This window comes from Alligator mississippiensis, chromosome 13, assembly GCF_030867095.1.
Source record: "Alligator mississippiensis isolate rAllMis1 chromosome 13, rAllMis1, whole genome shotgun sequence".
NCBI classification, from domain to species: Eukaryota; Metazoa; Chordata; order Crocodylia; family Alligatoridae; genus Alligator; species Alligator mississippiensis.
Genome location: NC_081836.1, coordinates 4661297 through 4684499, shown reverse-complemented (window position 1 = coordinate 4684499; position 23203 = coordinate 4661297). Strand labels below are relative to the sequence as shown.

General features: G+C 55.0%; 1 protein-coding gene across 1 annotated transcript; it reads left to right on the top strand.

The window, feature by feature from the left end:
• The first annotated feature begins 3402 nt into the window (after positions 1 to 3402).
• Positions 3403 to 22115, top strand: ALDH4A1 (aldehyde dehydrogenase 4 family member A1). The gene is made up of 15 exons (XM_006261753.4): positions 3403 to 3511; positions 4949 to 5042; positions 5401 to 5493; positions 6090 to 6137; positions 7492 to 7647; positions 8509 to 8658; positions 8852 to 8926; positions 11942 to 12129; positions 13615 to 13688; positions 14810 to 15006; positions 15412 to 15459; positions 16218 to 16370; positions 17168 to 17289; positions 17968 to 18086; positions 18365 to 22115. The coding sequence occupies exons 1-15, from the start codon at positions 3471 to 3473 to the stop codon at positions 18475 to 18477; spliced, it is 1671 nt and encodes a 556-aa protein (XP_006261815.3). The 5' UTR covers positions 3403 to 3470; the 3' UTR covers positions 18478 to 22115.
• Positions 22116 to 23203: the final 1088 nt, after the last annotated feature.

The window sequence follows — 23203 nt, the reverse complement described above, 5'->3', positions numbered from 1 at the left end:
GTGCAAGTTTACAAAAGGATGCTAATGCAGAGTGTGTTAACTCCAGGATTGGACCACTTGGTAGAATCAGAAAATTCAGGCTGGAAGGGAGCTCAGGAGGTTGCCTCTCGTCCAACCCCAAGCAGGGCCAGCCCCACCCACATCATCCCAGCCAAGGCTTTGTGTAGCCGGGTCTTAGAAACCCCCAAGGATGGAGACTCCGCAACCTCTCTGGGTAACCTGTTCCAATGCTTTTCTACTCAGCTAGTGAGACTATTTCCTAATATCCAACCTAAAGCTCCCTTGCTGCAACTGGAGCCCATTGCTCCTTGTCCTGTCATCTGCCACCACTGGGAACAGTCCAGCTCCATCCTCTTTGCAACCCCCCTGCAGGGACTTGAAGGCTGCTATTTGATCCCCCCTCAGTCTTCTCTTCTGCAGACTAAATAAGCCAAGGTCCCTCAGCCACTCCTCACCAGTCATGTGTCCCAGCCCCTGAACCATTTTCATTGCCCTCCGCTGGACAGTGTGTCCACATCCAGTGTATCCACATCCTTTCTGTAGCGGGGGGCCCAAAACTGGACACAGGATTCCAGTACTTCCCACAATCTGCTGGCAACGCTCCTACCAATACAGCCCAGGATGCCGTTAGCCTTCTTGGTAACAAAGGCACACTGCTGGCTCCTGTTCAGCTTATTGCCCACTGCCTCCCCCAGGTCCTTTCCTGCAGAGCTGCTGCCCAGCCAGTTCCCCCCCCCCCCCCCCCAGCCTGTGCTGGTGCATGGGATTTTTCCACCCTAAGTGCAGGACTTTGCACTTTGTCCTTGTTGAACCTTCTTGAACCTCATGAGATTCAATAGGGTAAGTAGCTTTTAATTGCGTAGGTAAAATTCCACGAAGCAAGTACAAAGGCAACAAAAAAATTAGCTCGGTTTTGTAGGTCTTTTCCTCTTGGCGGCTCCACTGCTTTTGCTTTCTTCCTTCTGGAAGTTTGAACCTTTAATCTTGCCATGCTCAAACATATGTTATATCTCTGGTGTCCGAAGAGCAACAGATGATAGGGGTGTTCTGAAACCTCCACGAGGGCGAGCAGGTTTCACACCCATATCTCTTGCTATGCCATAGCTGAGCCACTTGTGCCTGGATGATTGTAGTGCTGTACCTTGCCTGTGTCAATCAAGAATCTGCCCCTATGCTTCAGGATTATCTTGTTGATGAATTACAAGGCTCTCCTTTACAAGTAGGATGAGGTGGTTTGCATCAAACCTTTTTAGAAATCTATTCTCCCAACCACCTTGCTTGCACCTTTCAGTTCTGGTGTTTAGCCTCCCACCCCCCCCCGGTCTTTATTTCTTCCTTTCTTTTCTTTATCTTGCCCATGCAGACCTTGCTTCACCAGAAGTGAGACAACAGCAGCAGCGCTGGTGGTGAATTTAATTTCCTGCTATGTAACAGAGGATGAAATTAGCATCACGGTACAGGTGCCAGGAGGTTCTACCTGGCCTGTGTCCTTTCGAGAACACCTTAGGCATGTTATCTATTAGGAAGTCCAGTTTTGGGAGCTCTGTAAGCAGAACCTGTTGCACTACATCACTTCTACTCCCACTTCCTCCCTCCAAAAATGCTCCCTGCATGCCACCCTTCCGCACCCCTCTCAGTTACTGCTACCCCCTTATTTTTTTAACCAGAGGCTACGTCTGCACTGCCACATGCTTGATGCACCGCACCCCTCACACTGGTGCTCTCTCTTTAGTGGGACAGTCAAACAAATCTGCAGTTAACCTCCTACAGTGTTGATATCCCACTGTTTATATCCCTCTTCTCAAAACCCTAGTCGGCCTGAGCCCAATTTAAACTCTGCAAAAAGCAGCAGACTAGGTTGTCGGGGTGAATCTAATCTCTTTTGAAAGAGACCTTGTCTGCCTATGTCCTTAGACCAGCACGGCTACAACCTACACCCTTGCAAAGCAGCATGATTTCCCTGAGGTTTTGAGGGATTCTCCTTTTAGACTTTTTTAAGAGCTATGTAATTCCTTTTGCTTTCATTCTGCGAGGACAGGGGGAGGCTTTTGTGTCAGGACCTTGCAAAGGGAAATTGGGTTTGCATGTGTTTGAGACAGTCCTGCTCTCTTCTATAAGAGTAGGGGCGTTTGGGGGAAGATGAAGTTTGCTCCCGTTGGATTCAAAGTGCAAGCAGATTCATGCAGATTCACAGAAGTTTTTGGCTGGAAGGGACCTCATGAGATCATCAAATCACCCCAGGAAGGTGTGTGTCCAGGCTCAAAAAGCAGCAGCTGCAATGTCAGTAGAACTTCAGGGCCTGAGGTTTCATGCTTAAAAAGAAGTGTTTGCTTAACCAGCTAAGCGGGACTCATAGTAGAGTTGATCTCTTTTATTAGACCAACAAGATTTTTGCAAAGAAAAATTTTTTTTTCTTTAAAGAATTTTATTTTTTTGCAAAAATCTTGTTGGTCTAATGAAAGAGATCATCTCTACTACGAGTCCTGATTGTAGTCATATTGGTCTAGAGAAAAAGGCAATTTGGATACCTGCTTAACTAACTAGCCTCCATCTGTAAAAGGAGAAGAGAGTTTCCGGAGTGAACCGAAGTTCCCTGCTCCAAGTAGTTTATTAGCTAACGAACTTCTGGAGCGGTAGCCAGGGGGACTTGGATTCATTTGCAGAGACGCAGTAGCTGCAAGTAGCTGACACTCGGAGGAGGGACGTTGGAAGCGTTGCTCCCTTGGACTAACGGCTGGGGAAGCAATGATCTTGGTTATCTCGAGCTCATGTTTGCTCTCGTAGTCCAGGCTCTACTTTAATAGACTGCGTGTCACTGTGCAGAGATAAGCCCAGACCCCTGCACTGATGCACCAGGCCTTTCTCCCAGTGCCCAGGGGTGCAAAGCCCATGCCTTGCAAGCCCTTTCCCTAAGCTTCCTCCTCATTCCCTCCAGGAGGGACTTTTCTTAACTTCTGCATCACTGCCAAGGGGAAGGGCAGCGCTGCTCCAGGAGGGAGCCCAGGGACATCTTCCCTGCCCCACGTGCCTGTGGAGCTAGGCTCCAGGGCAAGGTCAGGGCTATGGCACCCATGCTCCCCGCTCCCTCGTCGCCCTTTAAGGCGCCTGCCCCACGCCCCCTTCCCTTCCGGGGCTTGCAACACCAAGCAGCACCTAATTGGCCCGCGGCCTCCACACGCCTCTTGGCATTGGCTGCTTCAGACACGCCCCCGGCCAGGCGCGGTCTGAACCATCTGCCCATCTTGAGGGAGGGGGGGACACCTCTTTGGACTCCCCCCACAAGCCTTGGGGCCCGGCTCGGTCAGCCGGCAGGGCTCACACGAGCCCCGAAGGGCCGCGCTGTGCTGCTGCCAGCGGCTGCCCCGCGCTGCGCCCCTCCGGGCCGGCAGAGGGAACCCCCCTCTTTCCCTGGAGTGGTACAGCCCGCGGGAGATGCCCAGTGCGCAGCACACGTGCTCTGAGGAGCGGGCATGGGGCAGCTGCTGCTGCGGGTGCTGCGGCGTCGGCTCGGGTGAGTCCGTCCTGCGCCGCACCTGGTGCTGGGGGAAGGTCCTTCCTTCCTGCCCCCCAGCCTGGTGGAACCGCAGGGGCAGGGGTGGCGATCCTGGGGGAAGGTCCTTCCTTCCTGGTGGGACCCCAGGGGCAGGGCAGGACCCCGCAGCCAGCCCCCAAGGGCTGTGGGAGCCCAGGGGGCATGTGGCTGGTGACCTTTCAGGGTGCACAGCACGTGCCTGGCTTTGTCCCGTGGGTGGGGGGCTGGCCTGGTTCAGATTTGGGGTGCTGGAGGCTGGATCAGGGGCAGGGACGTGCTTGCCTTGCAGGCCAAATCCCAGGGCTACTCCGCCCTTGCCAGCCCCGCGCCTGCCCTGCCCTTGCGGCCGTTCTTGGGTCAGCGGTGCTCCTCCCTCCAAGCCTCTTGGACGACATTGCTGAGACGGGGAGTTGGATGCCCGAGCGGCCTCAAGGAGCCAGCGAGCCGCTGGAGCGTGCCGTGTGCTGACCGTGCGGCTCTGCCACGGCACTTTGGACTCCTCTGCAAACGGGCGCTGGGTGCGACGGGCTCTCCTCTCCTCGGGAGGGGTGTCGCTTGCAAACCCAGAGGACCCTGCGGAGGAGCGGCTGGTACCGCTTCCTTCCCATCGAGGGCCCTCTGCGTGCAAAATAGCCACCGGGGTCGTAGAGGTACCTAGATGCTGTGGCAGGGTGGTGACTTGTGTCACATCCCAAGTGCCGAGAGACTTGTCCCTCGGTTTTCCTGGTCCGGAGGTCTCCAAGGGACACCGTGTCCACGTGGGAATCATCCTCCTTGCCTTCTGCCTCTGGAGTTGAAGCCACGTCCTGATGATAAATGAGAAAGAGGAGCGGAAACCCGCCCTCGAGCAAACCCGGGGCGGTTGTGCAGGGCTCGTTCAGGCTATTGCCCGCTTGAAGCCTCTGCCAAACTTTTTGACAAGTAAAAATTGAGATTTCTGAGCCTAAGTCTCATTGGCAACTGATGGGACTTGGGTCCTAAGTGACTTGCAGAGAGAGGACTATTTGAAGTGACCGTGCTTTCCTTTCCATTTGAGTGGCTTGTCTCTTCCCTTTGGGGTGCGACGGACCCGTGCAACACACGGCGAGGCCGATCATGCACTCAGTGCTGTCGGGTGCACAGATGAAACAGCCTCGGTAGAGACCGGAGCTGTAGTTTGCATTGCGTGAAAACACCTGGTCTCGGCCCAGTTGTGCTTGGTGCTGTACGGACACGGCATAATGATGTTTTCCTCCTGGTCCTGCAAGGGCTCCTCTTTGTAGCCAGAAAGTGTTTGGAGGGACGCGGTATGTGTCATGGGGTCGTTGCTGGCAGGGACTCGTCGGAGGCCCGTCTCTGGGGTCCGGGAGCTCTGTGGCCCAGCTGGGGTGAAGCCGGTTGTGGATTCTCAATGGTTCTCGCTCCTTCCCCGTGCAGGCTGCGATGGCAACACCGCTCGACCTTCGAGGTGGCCAACGAGCCCATCCTGGAGTTCAAGCTGGGCAGCCTGGAACGAGCTGCCCTGCAGAAGGTACCAAGCCGGCCCTGCCCCTCCAGGCTGGTCTTTAGTTCAGGTGGCAGGATGCTTCTCCCAGCCCCTGGTTGTCACCCTCCTGGGGAAGAGCCTTTTATCCTCCCCGTCCTTGTTCCAGCTCCTACAATGCACGTCCTCACCCTGGCTGAAGGGCAAACCCAAGCTTCCCCTCTCCTCGGGGCACGAGCCTGGTGCCAGGCTGGTGGGCAGGTGAAGAAGGACTCTGGCAGGGGCTGTGTGCGGGGCTGGGGTAGCTTCATTAGGTCCCTCTGTGTTGGGGGAAGGTCCCCTTCTGTCTCGCCTGCCCTCCGACAAGGGGAGCTGCCAGCCTCACTTGGTCCTCGTTCACCCCCAGACACTAAACGACTTGAAGGGCAAGACTGAGGCCATTCCATGCGTGGTCGGGGGACAGGAGGTGTGGACGTCTGACGTGAGGTGCCAGTTGTCGGTGAGTGCCTGGTTGCAGGGGCCCTGGGAGCTCCAGCATTGCGGGGTGGGACAGGTCTCTGCTACCTTGCTCCTGGCTAGATGAACACAGTCACCAGGGGCCTTGGGGACATCCCTCTCAGGCCCCAAGAAACCATCCTGTTGCCTGGACCCACATCCATCCAGTCCGCTGGATGAACACAGCTGGAGCAGCTGCAGAGGAAGGCGAAAGAGCCCTGTAGCTGGCAGATGGGTCTCAGCCCGGTCTCTGTGCTATCCCAGTCTCCAGCAGAAGCTGTTGTAAAACCCTCGGTCCGTACGGGTTTCCGGAGCGATGCAGAGCCTGGCTCTGCCTGGCTTCGGAGTAGCTGAATTCTGGGCTGGAACCTGCATTTCAGTCTCTCTCTGCACAGACAAGGCGAATGTTTGTTGTAAGCAAGTGTAATAGCGAGACCGGCTGATGTGGGACTTGGGTGTCTGGGTGACCCCAGCAGAAAGGCTGCTGTGGAAGGGGAGCAGGTGCCTGGAAGCAGTGGGGTTGGGAGGTCAGGGAGTGTTGTCGGGGAGGTATTTCATTGCAGCACAAATCGCCCCAGACTTTCCTCCTCCTCTTTGCAGCCGTACAACCATGCGCACAAGGTGGCCAAGTACTGCTATGCGGACAAGGTGAGTGTGCCCTGTGAGGTGGCCCGGATCTGCCCTCCAGTTTGCGGTCTGCAGGGGGCTGGCTTGAGGACACAGGGTGGGAGGGCAGTACTGGGCTGGGTGCTCCCGTAGCAGCAGCAGCACAGGCCTGTGGAGGCTGCCCTGGAAGAGAGCAAAGTGCAACTGATCCTGCCTGTCCCAGCAGGCCCGGCACCCCGTGCTGCCAGCCGGAGGCATGTGAGCCTGCTTCCTGACACATGAGCCCCTTGCTGCCATGCCAAGGAGCCAGCTGCTGTTTGCCCTAAGCCTCTCCAGTGCCACAGGCTGGGCGCCAGCAGCAGCCAAGCTAGTGCCCCGTGCAGGTGCTTTTTCCACCTCCCTCAGGATACGGTGCTCCTTCTCCTCCTTGCAGGGGCCTGACACATTTTGGAGGGGGTTTCAGCCTCCTGCAGTGCAAGGTGTGGCTGAGGTGGATGGGAGGTCTGTCCAGCCGCTGGAGGAAGTGCTGTAGGTGACTCCTTAGCAGGTCCCTTTTCCTCAGAGCTAGCACTGAGCCAGGCTCTGCACGATGCTGGGTGCTGTGCTCCAAGACCGGTGTTGGAAGACCACAGTCCCCAGCCAGGCCCCAGGTTGGGCCATTTGGCAGCTGGAATAGAAACTTTCCTAGAAGTTTCCACTGGAGCAAAGATTGGTCTTGCCTTCCTGCCGGAAATGGGGTGAAGGCAGATGAAGGGTTCGAATGTCTGCAGCGGGGACGGAGGACTTGCTGCTTGGGGGCAGTCGACCTGCCCGCTCTGGTCCTGCAGAAAGGGAAGCTAAACAGTGCTCAGTGTTTCTCTTCGGGGTTGCCGGCTGTAGCTTACCTTGCAGTGCCCACGGGATGGGAGCAGGCACGCAGTGGTTGCAGGAGATTCAGCTGAACAACAGCACGTCCTCCATTCCTTTAAAAATGGTATAACAGCCCATCTGTCCTCATGCCGTGCTATCCAGCTGCTGCCTGCCCTTCCAGAGGTGACTGCTTTTCAGTAGTTGAGGGAACCCTGCTATTTATGGCTCCTCTGTCTCTCAGTGGGATACATGGAGACAGCTTGGGAGTCCCCAAGTGCTTATTAACATGTGAAGTGATATAACCATCACCAAAAAATCTAGAAAACCCCGTTGAGTTTGACCTGCCATCTGGTGAGGCCCTTGGTATTTAGAGTCGTGTGAGCGTGCAGCCGTGGACTTCAGGACAGGCTGCAGGTTATCAGGAATGTGTGTGGGGTGGAGGTGGGGTGGGTGGTGCCCATATAGACAGTGCCTCCTGCCTTCAGCCCTGGATCGGAGCCTTCCTGTACCCTGATCTGGCCTGGTGCTTCCACCCGTCTCTCTGTAGGACCTGATTAACAAAGCCATCAATGCTGCTGTGGCTGTACGGAGGGAGTGGGACCTCCGGCCCATCAAGGACCGGGCACAGATCTTCTTCAAGGCGGCTGACTTGCTGAGTGGCCCTAGGCGAGCGGAAGTGCTGGCAAAAACCATGATCGGGCAGGTAGGGCTGCATGCGAGGACTGCTGGGACCAGCCGTGACGACTGGAGAGTTGGGTGCAGGAGAAATGGGCAGGCTTAATGAGGATGAGAAGCTGGTGGGGCTATACCGTAGAGATGGGCTCAGATGAGTGGCCCTAGCATTATATACACCCATGACTCAGTGAGGACTGGCTGGATGGTGACTTACCCTCTTGGTGCTGGGCATGTTCAGCCTGTTCTGGCAGAGAGGGGCCTGTGTGAAGAGGGACACTGCAGGGAGGTCTCTTCAGCGGTGCTAAAATCCCCTTAGCACCCTTCCCAAGTGCTAAGTAGGGAATTTAAGGCCAGGCTCAGGACCAAGAGCCTGCTGAGTGGGTGGAAATACCTGGCAGTGGGTGAAAGTGCCCTCCACCTCTCTTGTCTTGAGTCCCTTGAGCACTGGTTGCTGTAGAAGCAGGTGGAGGGTGCCAAGCATGGGCAGGAACTGAACCGTACGTGGGGGGCAGAGGGGGCTCACTAGCACCTTGTCCCTGCTGGGTGATCAGCAAGCCCCATGGGTGGCTCAGGTCTTTGCTGCAACTATTAAGAGGTAAAACAGGCGTTGTTCTGGGCAGGGCTGGGGTTTCCTGGTATGCTGGTGTTTGCTGGGCTGGATCCAGCACTCTGTAGTGGGTGAAGCTCAGTTTGAAACTGGGGTGGGCCAGAAGACCTCAGGGTGCTGCTGCCAAACCCAGCCCCATTTTGGGAATCAGGCTTTCTGCTGGCGGAGGCAATGTGAAGGGATGCAGTGTGTGATGACACGTCCCGTGCTTGCCCCAGCCTCAGCGAGAGGCACATGTAGGGGGTGTCTGAGCCTCACTGGTCTTCCCCGTTCTCCCATCAGGGCAAAACCATCATCCAGGCGGAAATCGATGCTGCGGCCGAGCTGATCGATTTCTTCCGGTTCAATGCCAAGTATGCGATGGAGCTGGAGAAGGAGCAGCTCATCAGCGTGCCCGTCAGCACCAACAGCATGGTCTACCGGGGGCTGGAGGTGAGGAGCAGGGGCACCGACTTCCACCGTGGCGGGGCGAGCAGGGTCTCTCCCCTCGGATCAGGCTGGTGGCTGTGCTGGAGGGTGGGATAGGTGCCCCATGCTCTTCGTGCGTCCTGGTGGGAAGCCTTTCCATCCTCCCCCACCCAGCAGGGCTTTTGCACTGTGAGATTCATCCTCTTCCTCCCTGCAGGGCTTTGTGGCAGCTGTTTCTCCCTTCAACTTCACGGCAATCGGCGGGAACCTGGCAGGGGCTCCGGCGTTGATGGTGAGTGTTTGGGATGGGGGTGATCTTTGGGCAGTGTTTGGATTTTTTTAAGGCATGACAGGGCCTATCGCCTTAAGCCAGCTGGGTGCCAGCAAGCCATCAGCTCACGATCACTGGTAAAGCAACTTTACTGGAAAACCGGAGCTGGGCTCCCAAAAGACCCGGGCTGGGGAAAGGCAGATTTCAAGGTGTTCAGAACAAATGGTAAGGCCCACCCACTCCAGCAGCTCGTCCTGGCTGCTGGTAGTTGCCACCTGCCCTGAAGCAGCAGGGTTTGTTATAAGCCTCTTGCTTGCCGTAACCCATTTTCCATGTAATGGCCCTTTTGCTTTTGCTAATTTCTTGGCCGTGGTGACATCTAGTGGCAAGCTGAACCTTGCCCATCCTTTTTAAATGTCACCTGTGAGATGTCCCTTTGCCCTTGTGTAAGAGAAGGGCACTGGGAACCTCTGGGTCACCCTTTCTCCCTGGGCTGCTTCAGGCAGGGGGCGTCACCGGCGTCGCTATTCTGCCGTAGTGGGCAGTGTGGCCGGGTTGGGCCGGTGTTGAGCGGTGCCGGTGGGAGGGCTGGCATAAGGACCATACGCCCTAATCGGAGCCGGTTGTAGAGCAGCGGTTGCATTAGGAGACTGTGAAATTAACTTGTTAATGAGGCTACTAATTTCACAGTCGCGCCGTGTTACACGGGCGCTTGGGTCAGAAACGGCTGATCACGGCGGCACTCGTGCGAGCAGGTAGGATTGCTCAAGTGCAGCAGGCTGTTCCCAGGAGCAGCAGCTTGCGCCCGGTCGTAGCATGAGGAAGGACACGGGGGTTTTCCGAACACTTGGGAGGGTGGGAACCGGCCAGGAGAATTGCAGGCTTCGAAGCTCCAGCCTGGCTTGGCAGTTGTGCTCTAGCGGGTAAGTAAAAGGGAGGGAGGAGAGTGGGCTGTTAGTGCCTGGCATTCAAATAGTGGCTGAGATCTGCAGGGTGGATCTCAGTGATCGCTGCCTGGTTCTCGGTGCCCCAGGCAGTGAGATTGCCCAGCTGAGAATTACCTGGTGTAAAGAAGCAGTCAGGGCCAGATCCTACCCCTTGGTGCTGCTGCAAGGGGCTGAAGCAGCATGCCAGATTGTGGGCCAGGGGTTTAGGTGGTTTCAAAGGAAGCTGTTGGAGCCCATGCATGGTCACAGAAAAGCTGGTGCCCAGGCCACGCGAACCCAGATGCCCATCCAGGGGCTGTACAGCTCAGCTCAGACTGTCCAAAGGGGCTTGTCCTTCAGGGCACCTGGTCTAAAGTGCGGGCTCAAAGCACTTGGCTCTCAGCCTCATGAAATGGGGCCAATTCAGGTGCTTCCCAAGCTGGACATCTATAGATCGAGCCCCTTCCTGTACCCCAGATCCATCCCTTGTCAAATGTCAGCCCACTTGAGACATCCTGACCTTGCCCCTTATCGCTCCAGCCCCGTTTACCCAAACGGCTCGTCAGCAGCTGCCAAGATGGGCCTGCTTTCACTCGTGCACATCCATCCCGCTCTCTTGAGTCTGTTCCCTGAGCAGCTGCATCCAGCCCCAAGCTGCTAAACGTTGTGCTGCCCACGTAGGGTGCCCAGACCCCTGGAACGGGATAGGAGCAAAGCAAGGGACTGTATGCCAGCAGATTTGGTGCTGGCGAGATGGACTGTGACAGTCGGAGGGTTTGGTCCTGGTACATTGTGGGTTAGAGCAGAGCTGCTCCTTGCACGGGGAAGAGCTTGTCTGCACGGGGGAATTGCCTTATAACGATTTCATTGCAACTGCCCTGGGTGGGCTCCTGATTCCAAAATAATGACTCCGGGATTATGTTGCTTTTACTCTGGGGATCCCGGAGGGGGGTCACATAGGCAAAGCAGTAATGAAATAGTCCTGCGGAGACAACCCCTGCTCACGGTACCTGGGTGAAGGCGAGGTTCTCGCTGGCCTGCAGTTGTGAGCCTTCCCTTATGTCAAGAGGCCAAGCTGTTGGATGAATGAGAGGCAGCATTTGGTTTTCCACTGGTTACTTCCTCACTGCTTTCACTGAGTTTTGGACATTGCAGAGGAGAGATGCATGGCGTTTTGAAGGATGGTCACCATAATGGAGTGAGTGTGTGTGTTGGGGAGAGGGGCACAGGACGTGGGACCGTCTCTTCGCTCTCCTTGCACGGTGCCTGGCTCCTGACTGGGGCACTTGGGTTCTCCCAAACAGGCAGGATTATGCAGTCCGTTGCACAGGGGAGCCTGCTAATGAAAGAGCAATTATCCAGCTCCTATTCTAGGAAACCCATTGGGATTGTGTGTTGCTGATAGTTTGGGGGAGTGGGGTGGGTGCCTTCCTGCAGGCGCTCGTGGCTCCGATAGCAGCCTGGCAGGCAGATACAGTGCCAAGGGGTTGGGCAGGGCAGTGGGTGTGATGTACCCACATTTGCTCTTGCAAAAGCACCCTGGGATCTTTACTGGGCAGGACGTCAGCTTGAAACCCTGAATGAAACACGCTGTGTCCATCCACTTGGTGTCCTCCCTGGGGACTGGAGGGGGAAACATCCATGCAGATTGCCTGTATTCAGCCCCTCTAGAGCAATGACAAAGGCAGGGGACACAGGTCTCCAGACACTAGGATGTCACTCCCCAGGGGGGACTAGGAGGTGTAATGGAGAGGAGAAACACTGAGATGGAGAACAGGGAAATCTTTCTGATGCGGGGGATGTGTGCACCTAGGGAGCGGCCTCTGTCAGGGGCCAGGGAGGACATCCCCTGTGTGTGTGCATATGCATGTGTGTGCATATGCACGTGTGTGCATGTGTGTGAGTTGGGGGGGATGCACAGGGCATGAGCCCATACAGCCCTGGACCCCTGCACACAGCCGAGGGCCTCCCTGCTCTGACCCCTCCTGCTGGGAGGCGAGCGTGCGTCAGGTCGCTGAGGGCAGGACTCTAGTGCTACAGCTGGGTTAATCTGGGGCGCCCCGGAGCCCTTCCTCATACATTGGTTTATTGTGTTTTCCTCTTGCCCCAGGGCAACGTGGTGCTGTGGAAGCCCAGCGACACGGCCATGCTGTCCAGTTACGCCGTGTATAAGATTCTGCTGGAGGCCGGCCTCCCTCCCAACGTCATCCAGTTCGTCCCAGCCGATGGGCCTGTGTTTGGAGACACGGTCACGAGCTCCGAGCACTTTGCCGGGCTCAACTTCACGGGCAGCGTGCCGTAAGTGCAAGGGGCTAGGGCCGGCCTTCGCGAGAGGTGAGGCACGGCGGCATCTTCTGCTGAGAGGCCACGCAGCAATGTTTTGCAGGCCCTGATGGTTCATTGAGGACCAGGAGCAGGGCACTCCTGGCTGAATGCAGACATGGAGCAGGCCTTGCTCCTGCATCGCCCTGTTTGCTTCGCTGCTAAGACAAAGGGGTTTTCCAGCACCATGCTGATGATGTCATGTGGGAGAAGTGGAAGGGTGCTGCTTTCCAGGAGGTGGTGACCCAGGAGGAGACCTTCCCCAGCTATGGGATCTCCGTACCCTTAAGACGAGCCTGGCAGACCCCTTATTGTAGGAGCCTCCAGTACAGTTGCTCGTAGAGACACCTAGACTTGCATTGGTGCTGCAGTCAACTGCTGGGCCCCCACTAGATTGAACCTGACCTAGGTGTCGGGACAGACTTAAATTCCCAGTGGTCTTTGGCTGCAGGGAGCGTGTCTGGCAGGGGGAGGAAAGAGCTGGGCACTTGGGGCCTGGATCCTGTCCTCTTTCGTGGTGTGACACTGAGGCATAGCTGGAGGTTAAAGCGCCTCTGTAAGACAAGGGCAAACCCGCTTCTCCCCTGCAGACAGAGAGGCTTTCGCTAACTATCTGCAAAGCTCTTTAAGAGCCGCTCGGGCGAGCTGCGCGTTATTTATTCCACATTTCCCCTGCCGATGGGCATTAAGGGGACGGGAATTAGCCGCGTGAAGGAATCCACATCCCGCTAAATGGCATTTCAAGCAGGTGCCCCTTTCCCCAGGTAGATTTGCCAACACGCGCTCTCGCCGGCGCTTCAGGGTGAGTTATTTCCTTGAAGGGCTCTGCTAGCCCTGCCCGGAGCTCCGCTCCCAAAGACGCCAGATGATTAAAATCCAGGGGCCCTGCTAAACTGCCAGATGACATGGTCTGATGAGCATTGTGCTTTAAAGGTGGGAAGCTCATAAATTAGTATTAGCGGCTGTAGCTCCTGGTGGGAGTTTATTAGCATTTTTATTGTTTTGTAGAGCAGGGGTTTGTCACAGTCAGAACCAAAAAAAGAAGGGGGGAAAGAGGAGAATGGGAAGCTCCTGTCGGACGCTGTTCTTCCCTGCACTGCTTCTCTTCGCCAGGTTTTGCCGTCTGTTTTGGCTTGTCCTGTTGTGCCCCTTGCTGCAGGTCGAAGCAGCAGTGCTCGGCCCGGGTCTGCCCTCCGGCCCACCACTATCCTTGGGTGGATCTTGTCTCCCTTCTTGTTTCTCAGGACCTGAACCAGGGCCCAAAGAGTTTGGATCAAGTCCTCTGGTGTGACTGGAGAGTGGGAAGCAGGAGGGAATGGGTCTCGGAGATGATGGATCAGTGGCTTTGGGGCTGGACTCTTTTCCCCCAGACTGTTTGTGGGTCAGATCGGAGCTGCCCAGCAGTGCTGGTAGCTGGCTGTGTGTGTTGCTGGTGTCTCACTCTCCTCCTCTCCCTTTCAGGACCTTCAAGCGTCTTTGGAAACAGGTGTCTGAGAACCTGGACCGGTACCGCACCTTCCCACGCCTGGCTGGAGGTACCTGTCCTGACTTGGCCATCAGGGGCCTTCCAGCTGTGTGCTCTCCTGGGTCGGATATGAGCAGTAAAGAGTCTGGCTCTAGTGACCCCTCGGCTCCTAACTCTGAGTTGCAGAGGGGCTCTTCTTACCAGACATGCACAGAGGAATGTGGTGGGCATAGTACGAGTCACAGTGAGGGTTTGGCAGTCAGGACCCCTGGGTTCTTATTCTTGACCTTGGAGGACACATGGTCTCGTGTTCAGAGCAGACGGAGGAAGGCAGGGACTCCTGGGCTCTGTCCTCCATACAGCTAATGCCTCGCAGGTGGGGACAATACTCCTCAATGCAGAAGCTGGAGAGGTGGGATGTCTTGCTGGGATAAGTGGATGTCCCCTTACACCTGCCCACTGTTTCCAAGCCCAGCAGAACAGTGTCAGTGCTCGCTGTGTGACCTGCTCCAGAGGGGATTTTGGGGCTGTAGCTGTTGGTCTCCTGCAGCCTGATCACCTAATGCTGTCTGTGGGACCTGAGCATCTGACCAGTTGTCTTTTCCTGCCTAGTGCAGGGGGACTGGACCCGATGATCTACAAAGTCCCTTCCAGCCCCTGTCTATGAACCTTCCCTCCCCCATGTATAGATCGGTGGCTACCCAGCAAGACTCAGTGCGACAACAGGCCGTTTCAGCTTCCCTTGTCCTGCTACCGGGAGGGGGAAAAATAAGAGAGGGGGTGACCCATGGGGCGTGCAAGGCAGCAGAGACGATTAGGGTTGAGGGAACAGTGCCTCTTGCTCCACTTCAGAGTTGGGATGCAAGATTTGAGGGTGATCTTTGCCTCTAATGTACTGGGTTATCTTGAGGCGAGTCTGGTTTCTGCACCTTTGCAAAGGTACGGAGAACCTTGTCGTTTCTCCCAGGGTTGCTGGAGATGCTTGGTGCTGCTGGTCAGGCTGTTGATTAAAGGCAGCCCTGCCTCTTGAGGAGCTTTTGGGGGGGTGGGTTAGGAGAGCCCTGGGTAGGACCAGGCAAGACTGAAGTGCAGGGAGCTGGGGCCTGGCTGCAGGTGCCTGCAGGGTGATGAAGCAGGGCCCGCTCCGCTCACGGCCCACCCGGGGGTTTGTCTCCCTCTTCCTGAGCGCAGAGTGCGGCGGGAAGAACTTCCACCTGGTGCACAGCTCGGCCGACGTGCCCACCGTGGTGAACGGGACCCTGCGCTCGGCCTTCGAGTATGGCGGCCAGAAGTGCTCGGCCTGCTCCCGCCTCTACGCCCCCGACTCGCTGTGGCCCCAGATCAAAGCGAAGCTGCTGGAGGAGCACGGGAAGATCAAAGTGGGAGACGTGAGTGGAGCTGCAGGGCTACGGCAGGGCTTTGCGGCTCAGCGGGTGGCTGATGGGATTAGAGACTGCGGTAGCCGGCTGCTAATTCCTATTGAACCGAGCTTTTTATCCACTGGTGGTTCTCCCCCCACCCGCCCTTCGTCTTTCTAGTGATTAGAAATTAACTTGTAGCCAACGCGGTGCAGGAACGATGGTGCAAGCAGCTCTTCGTTGCAGCCTAATTGAAAAGAGCGGCTGGCTCGCGTTGCGGGTGCATGGGGTAGTGGGGGGTGCGTAATATTAAACTAGGGCACCCCAGATGTATCCGCCTGTTTTCTCCCACCTCGGGGGTTACCTGGGGAGTGCTTGGAAAGGGGTGAAGGAGCCGGATTACTCTCCCATGACCTCCCCTCCTTCCCTCTGCAGCCAGCCAACGACTTTGGGACGTTCTTCTCTGCGGTGATCGATGACAAGGTAAGATCCATCCCTTTTGCCCCAGGCACCAGCTAGCCCTGCTCTCTGAACTGGGCCCCTGGTCAATGTACCCTTGCTCGTAACAGACCCCGCTGCCATGTCTCGCACGAGCCTTCTGGCTGGATCCCCCATCCAGTGGTCTCCTCCTGTTTCCCCAGCAGTCTCCAGGTCTGCCCATTTCCAGTAAATCAGTCCATTATCCCTTTCCATGAGCTCTCTTTCCTACAGAGGCCCTGCTGCGCTTCCCTGAGCTGACAGGCACTGGCTTAGCTGTGCTTTCTGGTGTTAAAGGGCAAGGGTGCCTCCGGCATGGGCCGTGCCCCTCGTTCTGAAGGCTTTGGGAAGTCCTTTGCATGCCTGGCACCCTGCTGGCTAGCCAAACACTGGCCACTGGGATTGCACTTGATGCTGTTCTTAAATAGAAAAGCACAGCTGGTACTGCAACATGCAGGGTGACAGGGTGGCCACCTTCCACCTCATACCCATCTAATTCTTGGGGCTGTGGCTTCTGCTGGCTGGCTTTTGAGGGCAGCTGCTGTATGTAAGATGTAACCTGGACACCATTGCATCTCCCAAGCGGTGTCCTCTTGGGAGATGCAAGATTCAGGGACATGGGTCCAACACTGTCCGTGTTAGTCTTCCAGTATGAGACGGGTGAAGGTCGTGAAGTCACTCACTGGAGCACCGAGGCAGATCCCTTGTTTGTGTTGCCATCGGGCAAGACCTCCCTTCTGACCCCTTTGCTTTGCGGGTTTTAGTCTTTTGCGCGGATTAAGAAGTGGGTCCAGCATGCCAAGACGTCGCCCAACCTCACCATCTTGGCAGGCGGGAAGTGTGATGATGAAGTCGGGTATTTCATCGAGCCGTGTATTGTGGAAACCAAAGACCCGAAGGACCCCATCATGAAAGAGGTGAGTGCCTGCGCTGGCTGGTGGTACCTTCCTCCTCCTAGGTTGGCGTGGCAGTGAGGAGGGCAGGTGGAAGATCACCAGAAACATGGAGCTTGGAGATGGGACTGTCCAGGCAACCTATTAACAGGGGCAGCGGGGACCACTGGTGCAGGATGCTCCCCACACACATTCCCAAGGCAGCACCTGGTTCACTGATGGGGAGCCTGGACGTAGTAGGAAGCACTCCCGGCTACCCAGCTCCGTCTCATTCCAACACTTCATCACCAGGGTGACCCAAGAGGAGAGAAACCACATAGCAAATAAAGAGCCTGAGGGCTGCATTTGTATTAAACTCCAGCTGGGCAGGGCCCTCAAGCTCCTAATCTTAGAGCCTTTGAAGTAACGGAAAAGCATGGGCTTTATCACAACAACCCGTAAATGCAGCCTCCGTTTTACGGGGATGGGAGAGCAGAAAGCTTAGTCCTTCTCTGCCACACCTCAGAAGCAGCACAGACTTACAGCTGATGCTCTCGAGGCTTTCTTTTCTCCTGCCCCATCTTTTACAATCCTGGAAGTAGTGACCCAGCCAGAATAACCCTGAGCTTAGCCTCCGAGTTAAAGGGGCTGAGTGTGTGAGGCTCCAAAAAAGGCCCAGCTATGTTCTGGGGTGCATGTCTGCTCCCTAAACAATTAAATGGGGTGTTTTGCTGGTGATCTGTCCCTGCTGGAAGCTGGGGACGGGTGTCCCTGATGGATGCAGGTGACCTGCGCCCAGGCTCAGACGCCCCTGTCCTGATGGCCTTTATTTTGCTACGCAGGAAATTTTTGGCCCGGTCCTGGCCGTCTACGTCTACCCGGAGAAGCAGTACAAGGAGATCCTCCAGCTCATCGACACCACGTCTCCCTACGGCCTCACGGGGGCAGTGTTTGCCCAGGATAAGTAAGAGCCTGAAACCTCGTTGCTTTGCCGTGGGCTCGCAGCGCCCGCGCTCTCCTCTATTGCTCGTTTCTGGCAACCCGAGGAAACCGCTGCTTGCCGAAAGGGGCTAAATAATTCTGCTTTGAGCTGGCACAAGTTCCCTCTATTTGCCGTGCCTCCGGGCAGAAAAGCCCGGGCACTTAGCAGCTTTCTCTTTCCCCGCTGGCGTCCCGGGCAGCGCGGCTGCAAGAGCGACCGCGGGCAAGGAGGCGTCTTGACACCTCGTGCCGCTTCTCTGTCGGCGAATGTGGTTCTGCTGTAAGAGGGGCTGGATTTTGCATCTGTGCCAGTGTCTTAGGCGGGTTCTTGCTAGGAGACTGATGCTCCTTGGGTATGGAGTTGCAGCAGGTTCCTCAGAGAGGGGAAATGGCTTTCCAAGGCATGGCAGAGCAGGCTGGGAAGGGTGTGGGAGAAGTGAGACGTGAGCTTAGGATAGGACGTCTCTCATCCAAAGTGGAACAGAGCTGGGGGGCAGCCACAGTGCAGAAGCCAAGGGTTGAATGGGTCAGACGACCCAGCCAGGTGCTTGTCCAGTCTCCTCTTGAAGACCCCCAGGGTGGGGGAGAGCACCACTTCTCATCTCAAGTCTCACTGCAGTGGTCCCGCTTGACCAGAGCCGTTCCTCCCTGTCGTTCCCAGGAACGCCGTCCAGGAAGCGAGGAAGCTCCTGAGGAACGCGGCAGGCAACTTCTACATCAACGATAAGTCGACCGGCGCGGTTGTGGCCCAGCAGCCGTTTGGAGGGGCCCGTGCCTCGGGTGAGTGGGCAGAACCTCGCCTGGGAGCAGGAACAGGCCCCCGTTCGGGGTGTTTCTCTCTAATCAGCTCGCTCCCACGGCCGGGCGTTGTGAGTCAGCAAGGCTGAGCTCTTGCCCTGTGTAGCAAAGCCAGGACAAGTCATGCCCTATCTCTGCTTCCCATTTCTTCCCCCAAAAGATTGGGATCTCACTACCGAACTTATCCCAGGGCAAACTTGGGGGGCTTGCTCTGTTCTGCAGGTCTCCAGTAAAACACAATTTCCCTCCTTTTCAAACAGGCACCAATGATAAACCCGGTGGTCGCCACTACATACTACGTTGGACGTCTCCTCAAGCCATCAAGGAGACCCACATGCCCCTGGAGGACTGGAAATACTCGTACATGCAGTGATCCCTGGACGGCGCCGCCCCTGCTGGCAGCCGTCCGCCTCCTGACGCCGACGCTCACAGTACTTAGAAGCGACAGCTCACGTGATGAGATTTGAAGCATTTAATTTCTTTAACAAAAGTCTTTAATTTGTTTTAGATGAGGTTTACCAGATTGTTGCCCTGGAACCAGAGAAGCCCTTGTGATTTCCTGATCCTGATGTAGACCCAAGAACAGGGTTTTTGCTTCCTGTGTTCTCTGCTCCCTTGAGCTGCAGTTTGATCACAGTCCTCTAGCTGCTTTGGCATGAGGCTGCTCGGCAAGGAAGAGGGGAAGCACCGCTGCAACCTCAAAACCACTGGGCTGGAACGAGGATGCAGCAGTCAGACCCGTGGGCTCAGGGGAGCAGAAGGCAGCAAAGGAGGAGAAATGCCCTTGAGAGAGCGAGATCATAAGTGAGGCCAGCTCTTACCTGCACCAAACAAATCCACAAGCCTGCTCCTTCCCCTCCGAGCCCCAGAGAGCATGAAGGATGAGACCTTTGAGGTGCTTTTATCCATTTCTGTCCCCTGCCTCTGGCCAACGCAGGACTGTCCCTTCATTGATCTTTTTTTTTTCCCCCCATCTAGTTTTAAGTGAGCCGGTGTCTGCTGCTGAAGCTGCGGAGCCATCGCCTGAGCTACCAGGGGAGAGGGAGTGAACGTTGTAGGTAATCAACCCTCTGCTCTCAGGGTTTAACGGCAGGGTCTTGCTTTGAATGTCTCCAGCTGACCTTCCTCGTGCAGCAGGGAATGAATCCCAGCGGGGTCACCTGGCAGAGCTCAGAGCGCAGGTGTATTTAGGGAGGTAATGCAGTGAAAGCAAAGCTCGTGTCTTTTCCGTCCCCTCGCACATTTTGTCTGCCTCTCAGGGCACTTTTCATTGCAGCTGGCTGCCTCAGGCTTCCCTTAGCCCCTCTGAGAGAGTCCCGAGCTCTCACTACTATTATCTGAGAAACAATAATGGGTAACATCAGGAAAAGGATAGGGCACGCTGAGATGGAGCAGAGGCTGTTTTTGAGCAGGCTTCTGTTATGTTTTGCTGCTAAATGCTGTAGTTTAAAAAAACCTATTGGCCATATGTGTCACCTCAGCAGAGTTACTAGTTGCCTTCCCCTGATGCCAAGGGCAGGGATTAGCCACCCAAACCTCCTTGCAGCTCCTTCAGCAACAGGTACACTCCGGACTTGGTTTCTACCAGGACTTTGGCAGCTGCTTAAAGGCAAGACAGATGTTTTAAAGGAATTAGTTGAGCTCCTCTCTAAGCTATTCCCAAATGGGTGCAGAGGGTATCTCCTCTTCCTTGGAGCAGGTCCTGCATTAGCAACAGGTACCTGGGCAACAGCAGGAATCTATTTAAAATTGGCAGCTTGGCAATTTAATTAAAATACTTGAGTTCATTGTGCCTTAGCCCAGATCCTTTGCACAGTTCAGTGAACTGTGTGCACTGGGCACTACTGGTTGTGTTTCACTAGTGAAAGATCAGCTTGCTTATTTTGATCCGTCTAGTCCTACATGGCCCACAACTGCTGTAACCTACAGATAAAGCGTTGCAAACTCAACACCCAACTGAAGGGGTGTCCACATTTTCTCTCCCTTGGTGAATCACCAGGAGTGGACCCCCTCGCTGCATTTCTAGCAGAGAGCGTTACTTCGGTGGCCAGCTCTTACCCTCCGCTAGCCCATAACTCACAGCTGTTTAAGTAGTGGACTGTCACAGTCCTCCCCATCTCAGACCACTCTTGTTGCTACTGATCATGATGGGGGCTAAATATTGACCTCTGCTGTGCCTCTGCTCATGGTTTGCTTTCAGGTCAGTCCATCAAGTCAGTGTCTGCTGTCTCGCACAATTCAGCACCTGAGAGATGCGACAAATTCGTAGCACGCTTCTCTAAAAGACTATTGCCAAAGCAAAAAAGGCTTCCTTAAGAGGTCACTAGCACTTTCTGGTTCTAACTGTGTCCGGGGGCTCGCTGTAATAGGCTCGAACTGCACAAATCTTGTGGAATCCACTGTTGTAGATTAAGCCTAGAAATCAGAGAGACAAAGTCAGGTTATCCGTCTACCTTCTAGCTGTTTGTGACATTACGCAAGGTCAACCTGCCAGCACTGATCTGTGGCAACACAATATTGCAACCAGGCACCACCTAGGATGTCTTTGTATATGTAATGCAGAGAGGTAGCGATAGATTCAGCCAGCCCCTTCGTGCTGCATATCCGTCCACAGGGTCTGAGACAATCCTGGGGTAAATTAGTTTTAACACTGCCGGGGAGAGTATGTGCTCTCTCCTCCTGTGCCAAGAGCCAAGTGGCTCAATCCTCCCGGCTGTTACCTGCCCCTCCTCTAGATCTTTTTAGATCTAGAGGAGATCTTTTTAGATCTCCTCAGGGACTATGGGTGGCTACCGCTCTACCCTGAGCCCCGTATGATGCTGCAGCCCCACAACGTGCCTGCTGCTCCCTGCCACGGTGAGTCCCAGCCTTATCCTTACCCACCTGAACTGTATTTTGTCGAGGTAGCTCTGCAGTCCCGAGGCAGCATCTTCCTGTGGCACTGTCTATGGCTTTCCCTTTGATGCATATAGTAGAAGCCTGTGATCTGGGCTTTTTAGTTCCTAACAAAGATCAGCCAGCTTTCTTTTCAAGAGACTGCTTTTGGAAAGCTTTCACACGCTTAACTTCCTTGAACTAAACCAATTGCTCCTTGCTTAAAAGGATGAAAACCAAGGACAGTCACTAGAAGCTTGCCCTATCACTGAATGAGTCACTACCTAGTGCATTGGATTCATTAAGTCCCACTTGCCTTTGAACCCCAAACCCAAATAGATACAAACTCAAAGGAGGAGATGGCATAAAAGCTCTGCAAATGTAAAGAGGTGGTGCTCATGGCTGGAATAAGCAAGCAACATCCTGTATATGCCCAGGTATATTGCTGTGGTAGCCAAGTCCCAGACAGACAAGGAACTATTGGTTTTTGTTTTGCTCAGCTATGAGCTTTCTTTTCCCAATACAGCACGGCTGGTGAGAACTGGTCCCCATTCTCCTGTGCAATAGTAAAAGTTAATATTGTGTTAAAAGCATGGCTCCAGTTAGCCTGGTAGCACTGCCTGCCTTTGACAAGTGCTGGTTTTGCCTGCTCTAAAATGGAAAAAGCAGAGCACTGAACATCATTTTCATGCGTTTGTTAAATGGAGATGGAGCTCAAGAGTTGGCTGCTTTCCTTTTACTTCATGAAGATTTGAACGCTGTTTACACGCCAGCACACTGTTGATTATGGTAGGGCACGACTGCGGTAGGGCTCACCTGGAGCGCAATGTGTGCAGAGTAGTGCTGAGCTGGCAGAGAGCTGAGAGGGGACTAGGTTTTCCATAGGGAAAGGACATCCATGTCCCGAATCACTGCTCCAGCTGGCCTCAAGGGTCAGCGGCTGCAATTCACTGGATGCCAAGGGGGTCGAGTTGGGTCAACATTTGCAGCACGTCAGCTCATCGATTTGAATGACGCGTGGGGTCTCCAATGGGAAAAGCTGCTGTGGTGCGACCTGATGAAGAAAATTCAGTGATTGTTGGATGAGAATAAGGCTCATGTTGCTGTAGTTACTGCTAATAAAGGTTTAGAAAAGCCGTGCTCTCTTCAGGAGAATTCTTTTCCTCTCTGCAAATCCAGGTAGGACCAGGGGCTGTGGGATGATTTGTTCATGACCAAAAAGTGTACAGGCTTTCAAAGGTATTTAGGACCTTACCTTTACAGATTCAGAATCCCACTCAGCGAATATCTGTCTGCTTTGCTGGACACCTGAATACTTGCTGGATTAACCCTGTATGGTGCTGAGTCCCCATCACAGCTCACACTGGGCTCGTGTAGCAAGAGGACACCGCGCAAGTGCTGGACATTAATGGCCAGTGCAAGAATTGAGTTGGGCCTAGGCTTGGATAGGAGCTGCAATGCTTCTGTCAAGCAGCTCATCTCTGCAGTGCTGTTTCCTTCCCCAGCCCAAATTGGGCAGTAGGAGATGGCACAGCCTTAATAAATTGCCATGGTAACTTCTGACAAAATCATCTGTTGTTTCAGAGCGCTTGAAACCTCAAAGAGAAAATCCCAGTGTTGTTTACTGGGCAAACACAGCGCCGGGGTAGCAAGCCACACGAACGCTGGAGGTTAGCCAAGAACCATCAGGGAGCATCTAACAGCTCCTTCTGCTTTTCATGCTCCTGTCAAATCCTTTCAAGCAGCATCTCACCCCTTTAATTCATACGTTCGGATGATAGACACTAATGGCGCTGCAATCTCCGCTAACACCTTCTCGGGATCCAGCAGTGATTTGCTCGGGAAACTGATCTGCATACCCGTGCAGTTCGCGGCTTGTGGGCAGGCGAAAGTGCACTCGTCCCCCTGCCTTTTCGTCTACGCTGGGACCACCAGAGATTTGGCCCCTCCTCCTGGATCTGAACTTGCTGCTGGCTCAGCCCTGCTAAAATCAGTAGGGCGGCACAAGCAGAGAGCTTACCGTGGGTCTCTAGGCAGGCTCCGTGCTCACGGCGTGCCCTCCGTCCAGCTACTGCTCAATTAAAGTTCAGTGGGCAGGGCTGGATGTGCCCATTTTGCAGAGGGAGGTATTATGGCACGGAATTGGAGCCTCGGTGCTTCACTTAGGACACCGAAGGCCCAATTTTCAGAGCGTCTGCACCTCCCACCAACTCCATGTGAAATCA